This window comes from Periophthalmus magnuspinnatus, chromosome 23 (assembly GCF_009829125.3).
Source record: "Periophthalmus magnuspinnatus isolate fPerMag1 chromosome 23, fPerMag1.2.pri, whole genome shotgun sequence".
NCBI lineage: Eukaryota > Metazoa > Chordata > Actinopteri > Gobiiformes > Gobiidae > Periophthalmus > Periophthalmus magnuspinnatus.
This window is the reverse complement of record NC_047148.1, coordinates 12,226,030-12,240,165: the sequence shown is the minus strand read 5'-3', so window position 1 is coordinate 12,240,165 and position 14,136 is coordinate 12,226,030. Positions and strand designations below refer to the sequence as shown.

Sequence of the window (14,136 nt, the reverse complement as noted above, 5' to 3'; positions counted from 1 at the left end):
AATTGAGTTACAAGATTTTTTGATGACCAGATTCTTTATAAGTGCATGTAAACACACAAAATCAGATTTAATTATTGGGCTATTTCATTATTCTAGTTGGAGCAATCAGGTTTATACTGGCCATGTAAATGTACCTAGTGTCTATTCCATTAAAATTCCTAGGTGATTAACACAAAAAGGCAGTTATATTTAAATCGTTTTGTTTAATTCTCACATAATGTATATAAATATTTCACATCATTTATGTTTGTTAGCACATATGTCATATTAGACAAGACAAAAGTGGGACATTTGGTCACTGCATGGTGTTATTAGGAGTAGAAATACATCTGAGGTATGTACAAAAAGCCCTATATATTTTTATCATCTTTTTTTTCACCACTTCTGGAAAATATCCCAAAAGCAACAGGGCATATAAAAGGATGGAGGCACATTCACATAGAGATGTGACACTAAAGTCTAAATTGTTTAATGTGATTTATGCTTTTCATGATTCTGTTAGTTAATGTAAAGAATTAGATGTGGTTATGGTATTAATGTTAATCTTTCCCATATTATAGCTTGTCTTTTTGCCTTATGTGCTGCCCAACACATACTATACAAAATACTGTATGGCACACTACACTTGTGAACAATTAGTTTGACATTTTCAAAGTATACATTTCAATTCAAGACAAAGTGCAAAAAACAAAATAAATACAACAATATATGGTATACAGACTAAATACATTTTTTTTCATTAAGTGCATTAAAATGTAATGTTTTTTTTTTCTTTCAGTTCTGTCAACTCTATCACATCAAACACGTATTAACTACATGAAGACTGCACTCTTGTCATCAGGCCCTACACCCCAAAGCTGGTCTTGTTGGTGAACGAAAGGTCAGATCCAAAAGCGGTTTAGGTTTTCATGTCCTGCTGATTAAAGACAAGAGAAGAGCTGACAGCTGTAACCCCGAGTTGTGATGATGTCTATTTGTGTCTGTAAGTCTGTTTTGATTTGATTCGATTTGAACGGTTGTTGCTCTTGTGTAGTTTCCCATTCAACAAGTGTCCTGGAGCAACAAAATAATTTCCTCTCCTTCCATTTGTCACTCTTAACTTTTTAAACAGCGAGGTGTACCAACATTGTCAAGTCTGTTTTGATAGCCCAGGATCAATGTCCATTCTGTTAAACAAAGAGCCTATTTTACAAAAGGTAATTCCAGTCATGTTAAAGTCTCCCTTCTTCGATAATCTTGTCTTGGTGGTGCTTCAAGCTTCGGTAGGAGAGACATTTAACAGCATCCCTCTTTGAAGCAAGTCCTGAAAGGTAAAGACCCACAACGTCCATTAAAAGGTGAAGCACATTTCTCACAAATAATTAATCAAAAATACACTGTAAACTATTGAGATGTTGCCATTCAACAACTGGTGCTGTACATAATGCAGCCATTGCGTAACAGATCCTAAAATAAACCTGATAAATGATAAATATTCAGTGGATGTGATGCACTAGAGCTTCAAATGGCTTCTCCATCTTCCAATCAGCTTCCAGTCAACAAGATTAATAAAACAATTGCCGTTTTTCTCATTTAAATAATCCATGGCAAAGGACAACATACAATCTCAAGATGTTGCTCATTTAAAACGCTAACAATTCTAAAACCAAATGATCATAATAAGCGATGATTATGCATATTTATTTTAATATATTTTAAGAGGTTTACGAAATATCACATTATGTAATTTATCATCTCTCCATAATTTGCCTGAAATAATAATTAAATAGGATGTAAAAGCCAAAGGTTTGACTTAGGTGGTAGGCTACAAGTTTAAAATGTGTTTGTGTTATTTGTACCAGTTGGTTTCCAGTGCTTTCGGAATTTATATCGCATTATTCCCAGCCTCTGTGGAAAAAAGAGAAAAAGACCAGTTAACAAACATCAAACCCTGCTGTATACTTTCTTAGCAGCAGGTGGCAGCCTTTGCTTGGTGTTGATTGCACAGGTTTAAAACTATGTGCTCCAAGCTGGTAGACAGGTGTCACTATCCCTCTTTAATTAAGTCATTATTTGAACTATGTGGGTGTGACTCCTTCTGATAAAGTCACACCCCCATATTCACCGGCTTGTTATCCTTAAGCTTTCAATGCCTGTCATGTCTAAGCTCAGCTCATAATAGCTTCTCACTGCTTCCAGTCACTGTGCAGCTGCTGCTATAGACGCCACTGTGTCCTGCCAGATACTGTGATTCATTTCGACAGGTTGGCAGAAAGCTGTGTAAACATCCATTAGTAATTCATGTCTCTGTCCACATATCCCGGCAATGGCAGACATCAATTAACCCTTAATATTGGTGCTTTATTACAAGTCACCTGTTTCTCTTTTCACTGCCACTCATTGGATTTCATCTGCTTTTGCTTTTGTATCACCTCTTTCTATCTCTTCTGTCTTTTCACACTTTCCATCAGATTATAAAGGCAGTTTGTCATCTTTTCAAGTCATAAAACTAACCCAGACAATGAGTGGAGACAAGCAGGTGCTGGGTAATTGCCAGTCTATGCAATGTATGGAAATTAACATGTACGTGTGACTTGCAAATTTGGAGAGTAAAATGGGACTTATGTGAAGGTGTCTTGAAGCAAAAACGATACGGTTTTAATTTTCTGTTATAATGGTTGGATATAGAGGCTAGCTGACATCTTTTGATCTTCCCTCCCTGATTAAAATGTAAAGCTCAAATGGAAAATCCACTAATCAGGCACAGTCTTGCAGAGAAATTAGTTAGTTTTGTGTAGTTCTTTGTAACCTGTTATCTTCATACTTACATTTATTTTTATACAATCAATCATCAAGTAGATGTAACTTCTCCATTGGCTTGAAAACAGATTTGTTATGAATGCAAAGTGTCATTTTGGATGTTTCCTATTTTTTCAGCCCCTAATGTGGTGATAAAGCCACATGAAAAAAGAGCTGAATGGAAGAGTTGGACCTAAAGGTTGAAAGGTCAAGAATCAACGATTTAAACCCTGTATGGAGATGTTCTGTTGACTTGTTGAGATGAGACGTATACACATCAATTATTTTTAATATAGCGGTGCAACTGAATGCATTAGTGTTTGAAGTGTGGCTGCAAGTTTGAGTTCATATGACATTACATCCTACTAATATGACAACAGTTTAAGGGACTTTCCCTAATGTTGACTGCAAATTTGTTGACCTGGATTATGGTTGAATCTCTGAAATTACTGGGTTTATCCAAGTTTAATGTCTTGGCTGTCAAATTAATTAAACTGAACTGAAATTATTTTGTCACAGTAGCTTAATAAAATGGCGGCATTATTCAGCACCAAAGACATTATTGTTGTCAGTTGAAAGCATTTTAAGCCTTAAATTTGAGTCAATCCCTAACAAATAATGAACAAGTTTAAAGAAGATCTATTGTGCTTGTGTCTGCTATATAATCATAATCTGAAATCACATATTCATCTAAAACAACGTAGTAAAAAAAGCAAATCCGCTGACTTCTGCGTTAGAAAATAGTGGTGTCCAATGCAAGCTGATGAATGGATAGCAGTGGATTTTTTTTCCTTTTACACCAAAATGACTATGCAACGCTGCTGAATCCTGCACGTATCACCAGATCAAGAAAATTAAATTGGAGAACAAAGGAAATACAGAGTAGTGGGCGTATGCCGGTGGCAGTAAAAACAGGGATTGATCGGTAATTGACTGATTTTGAAAATGAGCGATTTAAAGACTGCTCAAATTCACAATTCACCAAAAATATAACTTCGAGAGAGCAAATGGTGAGGGGAAACTAGAGCATGGCTAAAGTTCTAAAAAGCCAATTTTGCATAATAGGTCTGCTTTAACATTTATGGATTTTTTGTTCGTACATTTCTTTAGAAACACTGAATCTCCCATAGAGTTAAAGGCCCCTGTCCCCCACTTGACATGTGTTAACGCAACCTATATGCAGAATCTGACTGTTGGGAAATCTCTAACAGATATTTCACAGCTACACATTCGCCCAAACAGTGAACATGCTTGTCTTACTGTCTCCCAGCAGCTCCTCGGACATCAGGCTGTCCTGGCGGTTTCCTAGCACAAAGGCAAGGAAGGAGAGGATGAGGGCGTCCATGATGCCCATGATGGCCAGGATGTAAGCCCAGCGCACAGAGCACGCCCCCAGAGTGTATTTATCCGTCTGCTCCCCACACATGCGCTTCACCTCATCACTGTCCCAGCCGTCAGGGTAGATCATGCAGCCCAGGATCAGACAGGTACCTGCACACAAATATGGAGGGTGTTCTTAAAGCTGACTCTAAGGGATAACTAAAATATAGTAGAAGCAAGGCTGCCACTCTGTCTCTGCACATACACAATGTGGGTGAAATGTCTTGATCAAAAACACAGCTGCAGCATGAAGCCAAATTACCATTATTGTTTCCAAAATTGTCTCATTGCGACTTGAAATTATTTTATGTAAATCCACATTACAGATCTGGTCAATGTGTTTGAAATCACAGTGTTGATCCATTGAATGTGTCCTGATACTCTGATTCTGACCCTGATCTGCTTTAGGGTTAAGTTTTATTGCTGTCAATGAACAAAATTCACAAACTAGGAACTTACTTGAGTGCAACATAAAACAATCTAATATAAACTATGGTGAAATAAAAATAAGGGCATGCATTAATACACTTTGATTTGCAATTGCAAAATATACAGGATGGGCAGAAAATCAGTGCAAAAGTTATCAGTTCATAAGGTTTATTATAGTCATTAGATTATATTTATGTTTTATTTGACAACACAGTGGCTAAGTCGCTGGCACTCACAGCAAGAAGGTTCCTGGTTCAGTGCTTTGGGGCACCTGGGCCTTTCTGTGCTGCATGTTCTCACTTATAGCTCACTGCACCTGACAGGTTGCTCCAGAGGCACTGGTTGAAGCATGGGTCAAATGCAGAGAATTTCCTTCATGAGGGATCAATAAAGTATACCTTACCTTTACCTTACCTTACTTACTGAAGCAATGATTTATCAATTAATTATGCAGATACGAGTCATCAATGAAAATACGTTTTGGTATAATTGTGATTGCACCAAATGTAAAAGTACTCGAAATTAAGCAGCTTGTGGTGATAGGGCCTAATAATTAACTGTTTAAATACATGCATCTGCACATTTGTGTCTGTTTGCCATGGTAACATAAACAGATTAAACAGAAAATCTTCCTTGTGTCTTATTTGTGTCTTATTCACTTCCTGGTTCAATCAACAGCTCCCTGCTGCTCTGTTTATGACTTTCACAATCAGAATATAAAAAAATAGTACGGCACTAACTTCCTTACCCTCTTAGACAAAGACAGATCAATGAACAACCCCTGAAGTGGCTCAGAACTTTTGAAATAACACAACAGGAAACAATCTATAGTGACAAACAACAATTTGGGAGAAGTGGCCACAAAAGAGAAGCTTGAAAATAAGTCTTGTCTTCTGCAAGAAAGAGCTAGAGAGAGAAAGAGAGTGTAAAGTCCTTAACATGGGCCAAAGAGGGCAGTGGTGTTAGATGGAGAGGCTTATCACACAGAAAACGGCTGACGGGGCAGAGGAGCAAAGCCAGTGAAGCAGCATTAAGAGCCACAATAAGAGCCCTGCACCGTAAAGATCCCATTAAATCAATGAGAGGGCTATGAGGAGGGTCCAAACACAAACAGCCCAGATCTATCTACAGGCACACAATTTACAACAGTGAAGATTTCTCCCAAGGTAACGTTTATGCATGCCCCCGAAACAGAGGAAAAGTACTTAAAATCTGTCCTAAAGCAGAGATAATGAATGTAAACATGTTTCTTCAGGTTGGGGCTATTGTACATTATAGGAGAGATGCAAAAAATATAATACAGATTCTAAACAAACACTAAAGCTATCAACATTAGATCCCTTTTTTCTTTTGTTATAGAATCAAGTTAAATTTTAATATTTAGATTGTTACAACACTTTATTTTATTTCTTTATTTTTTATTTAACTGTTATTTAACTAGGAAAGCACCGTTGAGATCAAAATAACCAAGAGGTTAGCAGCAAACGTCAAGAGCATTTACAAAGGAACAATACAGAAAAAATGTATAAATGTGTCAAATAAATTAGTATAACTTGAAAAACCACAGTCACCAATACAATGGCATTTGTAAATTACTTGATGAAAATATTTATTTAACATGGACAAACAAAAGAAAACAACTTGAAGCTCCATCTCATTGGACACAGAACCAGGAACAAAAGCTGAAGTCTGTAAAACCCATAATTTATTCAGTGAATTTACACAGGAATCTCCACTATCGGCCTGTTTAATACCCCTCAGGACAAACCACGCGGATTCCCCTTGCACTATCTATCTACTACAACCGGGTGCAGGAATAATAACCATTATTGATGCAAAGGTCTATACAAGTCTATCCAAGAGGCCTACATTTCCCACGTGCACGTGCCTCTGCTGGTAAATTCAAGTAGCTACCCACTTCTTCCTGCTTTCAGGTTACATTATTGATAGAAACTTCACACCCTCTTTTTTCAGTTTATGGGTCAGTTTTCACAATGACTGACTAAACTAGTAGCTCTACATTAGCCACAATGGTGTAATTACAGCATTAGATTTAAGGAAATGTTTGTAATGGCCAAATCTTTAAATCAATAGTTTTGAGTAACTTTGTGCCGGGGTTTACTTGCTGTTGTTGGCATTGCTTACTATGTTGGATCAGATTATTTTCCAAAGGGCCACACAAGGCAAACTGGCTATTTTTAAAACCAAATCATACCTAGAAGCAAAAAAAGATTGTTTATTTAATATTTCCTCCACATGCAACTGTTACTGTTCAGCAGTCCTGTATGTAACCATGTAGTTGTTTACACCAGGGTTGTGCTACACTATTCTCAGTGGCCCTCTATGTGAAACAGGCAGCTCCTCAGGCTCCCGCTCTTGTATTTATAACCACACAAGTCTCTACGGCAACCTTCCCGCTGAGCTGAAGTTGAACAGAGATGGAGGTGATCAAAGAGGCAGAGCTCGTTTCTCTCCTCTCATCTGAATTCATAAAAATACTTCTTGGTTTTGCAGGATTTAAGCAGGAAGCTGTTTTGAAGAAGACACTGAGCAGAGTCTCTAACTAAATGGTGTTTAAGTGCTGTCTTAGAAATGAAATGTTAATCTCGACTCTTTACACTGGCTGCACACATCATTAATTTAGCTTCAGACCACAGTATAAAACTGAAAAAGCCCCTGTGGTCTATAAAAGTGCACAACAACAAAAATCCTATCTAATCTTTCAGCTGAAGACATTTAATATCTTTCTTTCAGATGCTGTTTGCAAAGCTGAATCTCAAAGACCTACTACAGGAGGTCAAAGACAATGTTCTATCTTGAGTTGATGTGTTTAGGTGATGAAGAAACATGAAAAAGGCGTTTTAAGTTCGCAAGTTAGTGCAGCTGCAGGGTCAAGTATTGCATAAATATTCCCTCTAACCTATTCATCTCTGCATTCAAAGGTTTCATTAATATTACAACACAGAACAGACAACTCCAAACCATAGTTCACTGTATATTTGATTTCAGACCTAAGTACTATAGTGTTTCAATTGTGAGATAAGAAGTGGATAAGAAATTTTGAGTTTTAGCTTTGACCATGTGTTTAAGATTGTATTTACTAATAATAAAAACATACAAGTTATAAAAATAGACTAACTGAAACAAGCAAGAGATTACAAAATGGTGGCAGGTTAAGGCTTTTAGTTAGACCACCTTTTAGACCATCTATATCTATTATTTGTTTCACCATTTTGACAACTTGCTCTCTCTAGACACAGACAGCATTTTTTTGCAATCAATTTTTTATTTGTATGATAACAAAATCATAAGAGCTGGTTATATTTTGTGAATCCAGGATGTTCGGTTGAATGCACATATTTTTCTGTGTCCACTCATGCCTCTCAGTGTGTGACAGGTGGCTTTAAGTAATCTCAAAGTGTGAATTCTTTCATAAAGCTGTGAATAATTAACTTTCATTTACAGTGATGTGAGTTCTAAGTTCGTCATTTTTTATTTTTTTTTCATCACCCTCCAATTTTAAATAAAAGAGTAAAAAAAGATTTGCACAGCTCGCATGTGTGTGTCGAAGCACTTAGGCTCTACGTGTCAATGTACCTGTCAAAATAAAGACTTTCATCTCACAGGGTAACTTGGAATTTAATTTTTGACTGCATTTTGCACTAGTCTACATTGGATTTTTTATGAATAGTTAGCTTGTCTTTTTAAAATCTCTTCAAGGGCATATATTACATTATTTTCTGGTCTGTGTCATAATGTTGTTTCCTCATCAAAAACATACCTGGACTATTTTTAAATTTCATTCTAACACACAAACCCTGCATATTTAGGCTCAGGCTAGAGTTCTTCTCTCAAATGGAAAACACTCTGTTTCATCTTGTGATGTCACATGGTAATACAGGAAGTGCTCCACTGTGTTTTTAAAGTCCATACACCTTCACTAGAATCATTCGGATGATTTATTTATTTATGTGTTTATTTATTTATTTAATTATACAGGGGAACCCAATGAGAGCACTTGGGCTCTTTTTTATGGGTGCCCTGTTTAAAATACAATACAAAAAAAACAAAAAAATAAGACCATATAAAACATTAAGAACAGCTAATAATGCAAGGTAACTCAAATGTGTGAACAAAACAAAACACAACTCCAAGTATGTTTTGATAATGTAACAATATTCTAACATGGCTTAAAGCTCACAAGAATCAATTTTATGTGATAAAGGTCCTTTAAGATCGAAGTGCACCTGTCCTTTTAATATTTTGATTTCTTTACATTTTTAACAGGCCCTTTGAAGCACTTGCCTGCATCCTTTCTTAGTCTTCTACTGCTGCAAAGTAATTGAAATATGTATGTAGCCATTGTAAGTGAGTGCAGATTAAATTGGCTGTGTTCACTCTAAATTGTCGGGACATTTCTCAGCGACAGGGGGGGGTGAACAGGTCAATTATAGAGGCTCACTCTCTGTTGCCTCCCGTAGGACTCTAGGCAGCCACATTTGTCCATCTAACTGCTGCAGGGTTTTATGATTCAGGAAATGTGCCTGGTTGATGATTTAGCACAAGTTAATATTCTCATCCACTGGTTATGTATTTTCCACATAGGCTGAAATGGAGGACAAGCTCAAAATCATTCCAGACTCTCTTTTTAACAAAGCTTCTAGTTAACAGCTGCTAGCTTATATAGAGTCCAAAATGTGTGTCGGAAATGCTGCATGCACTGCACACACCACTCAAATAGGCTGCAAGCTTTTAATCACTTAGTCGATTCAGTGGAAGATAAAATCAACCAAAATTGTATTATAGTACTAATTATATATTTTGGATTGATATAGACAGCAGAAGGCAGGGAATGAGTTAGCGTGGTTAGTTTCCCCTTTTAAGTTCACTAATCGATGCACAGGGCATATCTTCAGTCAACCATGAAACTACAACTACAGTTCTGCGTTCAAATAATATGACTTAATATAGCTGTCCACACATTCAAGCTCCTTTGAACAAATGACAGGGTTCAGGTGCTGCACAGTGGCTCGTATGGAACACCCTGTGTACATAGTAGTAACAGTGAATTATCGTCAGTAAAATGAATGCGAGTTAATTGGGGCATAAATGAGCATATGCAGAGGGCTATAAGAGCGGGTCCCACGGTGAACAAGTATGTGAGCTGAAACCTAAACATCCTGTGATACAGTCCCACTACACCAGCTTCATTAACACCTCTCTCTGACAGCAGCACATCCAAAAACTGTGAAAAGACTTCAGCATGTGGGCCTATGGTGTACAAAACGGGATCTTTCATTTTAGGATACAACACAAAATATAAATCTTCTGATATATTAACTGTACTGATATCACACATTGCAAGATATCAGAATAAGAACATAGTTTTAACTGTATTTAAGGAAAATAATGTGTCCTTTCCCTACTTTATCTGTAATTCCATGAGCCACAGTATGAAATAATTAAACCTGCAATAAGTCAGTAACCCAGTCTCTTTCGATGCATTTACACTTGCACACACATCAATTATGGTACTAAACCTCGAGCAGAACGTGAACTAGACCAGGACTAAAAGAGGACTAGAACAGGCCTAGAGCAGGACCAAACCATCACAACAAAACTAGGTTCTAACCATGCAGGCTATTTACACAGGCCATAAGGGATATAGAAGAATGACGAGAGCTATACTGTCATTATAAAGAAATAAAGGAACCAAAATATTAAAATTAGTTGATAATCTTGAAGATTAGGATGAAGTTCTAGTGGCCACTATAATGTTCACACATAATGTTCTAGACTTCTTCATGCAACCCTGTCTATTTGTATGCGTTTGCCTGGGAGCTGTCCACTCACTGTGGTGCTGAAATCTCCACAATAGCAGCTGACTACATATTTGTGGCACCAATCCCTCGAGAGGTGAAAACCACAGAGGTCACTCACTGCGGTCACTCTGTATTCATGTCATACAAGCTATCTGCAACACAACATAATTTGCATATTGCTATATCCCCTTGTTTCTCCTGTAATAACTAGCTCTTGTTATGAATAATAAAGACGAAGCCAGATAAAGCAAAAATGTAGGAAAGCGAGATATGTGGGTGAGAAGTGAACAGTGTGATGTCTAGATCTGTTGCTGAAAATATTATTGGCAAATGGAGCGTGAGCTTGTCTGGACAATGCTTTACACAATCTGTGGGTCTCTGCTATTGTACAAACGAAGAGACAATGTTTGAATATAATAACAGAATATAGACTATTGGTTTAGTTCTGATGCAGTCCTTTGTGAAACCTATGTTGTTCTCAAAGCAGGTACTGGTTTAATTATAGATTATAGTCCTGGTCATCCCGTTTCTCCTGTTGACTAGTCCTGGTTTGCCGCTTGGATAGATCTGTTTAAACCTATTTTTATTGTCTGTTTCAAATATTTTCCAAGGTGGTTATGAAGGCCATTTGATCAAGATATATCAAGTAGATTTGTAAGAAGACTATACCATCTCAACTCACTGTCCAATGCATTTGACTTCACCCCTGGAAGAATATGAATGAACTACTGCGTCTAAGATGTTCTACTTTGGGGGTAGCTCCCAGGAGAAGAGAGTGCCATAAAATTGATTGAGGATCAAATTTACAATCTAATCAACTGAGGGTGCCAAGTGTGTGGCTCTGCTCTGTACTCAGGCCAAACACAACTTCAAGACTTATGATTATATTAGAGCAGGAAATACAGCTGACTTTGGTTGAAGGTTATCCACACCTTTATTTAAACTTAATACAGAGCTCACAACCCAGCGGGGGCTAAAATGGCTCTGCTTTGAAGTCGATGCTAAATAGACTGAGGGTACACTTACATAAGCTGTGAGCGCATGCTTTACAAAGGTAAAGCTGCAGAACTGGCAATTTTGGTTTATCGTTGTTCATCTACATATCATTCTGAGATATGTGTTAGATTATAAAGTGGAAAGCAATCTAATCCTTGCTGAAACTGAAATGACCCAATTAAAAGAGAATTACATTTTAAAAACTGCATCTACGCCAATATCTTCAGACTCAGATTTTGATTAAATTTTATCTCAAGGACAGACAGACAAAATGATTTTAGTCACTAGGTCATTGAATAATATACCAAATCATGTCCAGATTTACAAAGATACATTATAATCAGTTAATGCTCAGCAAGTAACAAAGACCATGAATACAAAAACATGTTAGTGCTTTTTCCTGTAATGTTTAACAGAATGACATTAAACCTATCGATGTTGCATTTATTTCAGTGTGTTTTTAAAATACACTGAAACCCATGAATTCCTCTTCACAAATCTGCCCTTTAACTTGGCCTGATGGTGTCACCTATGTTTAATGCCATACTGTGGATCATTCAGGAAAAAGCAATCGCACCTCCATATAAACAAGCCTTTACGTTTTGCTACTTTTTCAAGAAACACATTTTACCCGCCTGTAAGGTTGATGGTGACATTGGCAGTGATTTAGAGCAGGTGTCTTTTGTAATTTACTACTTCCTCTCATTGTAAATCTACCCAGGCCTGATCTCACAACTCAGCCTTGAACATTCGCACAAAGGTTAAGCCACACCTCCAGACCCCTCTGCAGCACAAGAATCAGCAGATGAGCCTCACTCTGACAGAAAAGAGGGATTTTGTTTTTCACACAGGGATAGGTGGAGGGAAGCCCGGGTTTACAACTAACCTCCACACTGCTGTATAGGTAAAATGAGCCGAGCATGTTTTATGTTGATCAAAAGTTTTTAATCTTACGCTGCGCCCTCTCTGCTGCCTCAGATCTGGTGACAGTGCTCTTGAAGCTGCAGACAACTTTGGCAGTTCCTCTGAATCTTTAACGGTTGTCCTTATTTTCTCTCCAAAACCGCCTCCTGCCTTTGAAGTCAGGCCGCTGGGATTTCTTCACTCCATTTCAGAAACTTCTAATGTGACTCAGATCTGATGGCGTGCACACACACACACATACACACACATGTTGGGTTTCCATGCTTCTTGGGATATTACATTGGCTTACATTCATCTCCTACAAACTGATCCTAACTTTCACCATAGTTACTACTTGCTACTACCTTAATCTAAACCATAAGTTTAACCAATTAAAAGTCATGCCTGAACTTTAAACCATGCTGTTGATGATAATGGATTTATATCATGGGGACCACATTTTTGTCCCTATAGGAATGGCAGGTCGCTTCCTCCCTCCATCCCTTCTTTTCTCCTTGTGCTAATGAACCATGATGCGAGCAGTGTCTCCTTACCGAAAATTCACCTGGCATCAATAGGAGAACAACTAACCTAGCAGAATTTTTGCCTCCTCTTTCTGAGTTGAATTCATTCTGGGTAGGACATTCGGACAACCTTTTGCTGCCCGGTAGTTGGGCAGCATAAGGATTGTTTTATACAATATCCTAAGGCATTATGGAAAAAATAAAAAAAAATTGGAGCAAAGATTTTCAGAATAATTCCTTATTTCCACATGGGCTATTCACTCTGATCCTGTTTTGACTGTCAAAAATTCACAAACCAACACCAAGGTTTGGGAGCCCGAGGCTTTGTCGCTATGGAGACAGACCCAGTAGACCACATTGGGACCTGCTCCGTCTGCCGCGCCTCGGACCCCGCTGATCCTGAGCATCTCTCACACCAGGAGGAGGAGAGAGAAGATGCTAGCCGCGGCAACCAGCAGCGTAACCATGGCAACCACCAAGCATCCAAAGTGATAATAGGTGCACAAGTGTGAAAATACTACCTTCCTGCCTCTCCTCTTCCAGGCAGAGGGTGGGAAGAGATGCAAGAGATGTGACACTGGGTTGAAAATGTCTTATCATTTCATCATTTTACGAGGACAGTAAACAAACTACCTTGTGTAACACCTTAGAGTGATAATTACAGGGTAATATCAGGTAGGAGTAGAAACTACTATGCTATAGACCAATATAGGTGCATCTACTGGAGCAAAAGTTGGCTTAAAGTAACGTAAAAAACATAGAAGAGGGGATAAGTTTGAAATGCTGGCTTATTATTGAAAGGTTTAGACAAAAGATGACATGGAAAACATGTCTTCTTTTGTCTGTCAAATTAATTGAACCTTTTTGTTGTAACTGGTTAAGCTCAAACCCCCTTTTAGTGTAAACCTTAGTTTTAATTTAAAGGATTTATTTCTTGTTATAACAGGTTGCAACTTTTTAGTTCATTTAGTTCAAATTAGTTTAAACCTTTGCTTTGATAGTAACTTAAGAGTCCTCCAGAGTCCTCACAGTGATGTCATCATATGATGCATGAAGAAAGACAGATTATTGTCCAAAATGGCCCTTTAACTTGGGTTTTCTGAATGACATAAATGAAAATGGGCTTTGGAGGACAACTCTATTTAACACTGGTTCTTTTGTGTTAATTTTGCTAATACTGTAATTCTATAGATTTATGTAAAGGCTTGTAAGACTATACCATGACATCTTTTCACTAAACTGCTTTGGCAGGCCCTAAAGTAGTTTTGGTCTAGGTTTCCTTTTATTTTGTCTCCTGCTGATGA

At 37.6% G+C, this 14,136-nt stretch overlaps 1 protein-coding gene across 1 annotated transcript in view; it reads right to left on the bottom strand.

The window, feature by feature from the left end:
• Positions 1-191: 191 nt before the first annotated feature.
• Positions 192-14,136, bottom strand: part of lhfpl3 (LHFPL tetraspan subfamily member 3) — a 28,007-nt gene continuing 14,062 nt past the window's right edge. The window contains exons 2-4 of the mRNA XM_033989729.2: positions 4,039-4,269; positions 1,839-1,887; positions 192-1,303 (exon numbers count right to left, since the gene is read on the bottom strand). Of these exons, the coding sequence (XP_033845620.1) occupies positions 1,865-1,887; positions 4,039-4,269 (254 nt within the window). The 3' untranslated portion in view covers positions 192-1,303; positions 1,839-1,864. The remainder of the gene's footprint in view (positions 1,304-1,838; positions 1,888-4,038; positions 4,270-14,136) is intronic.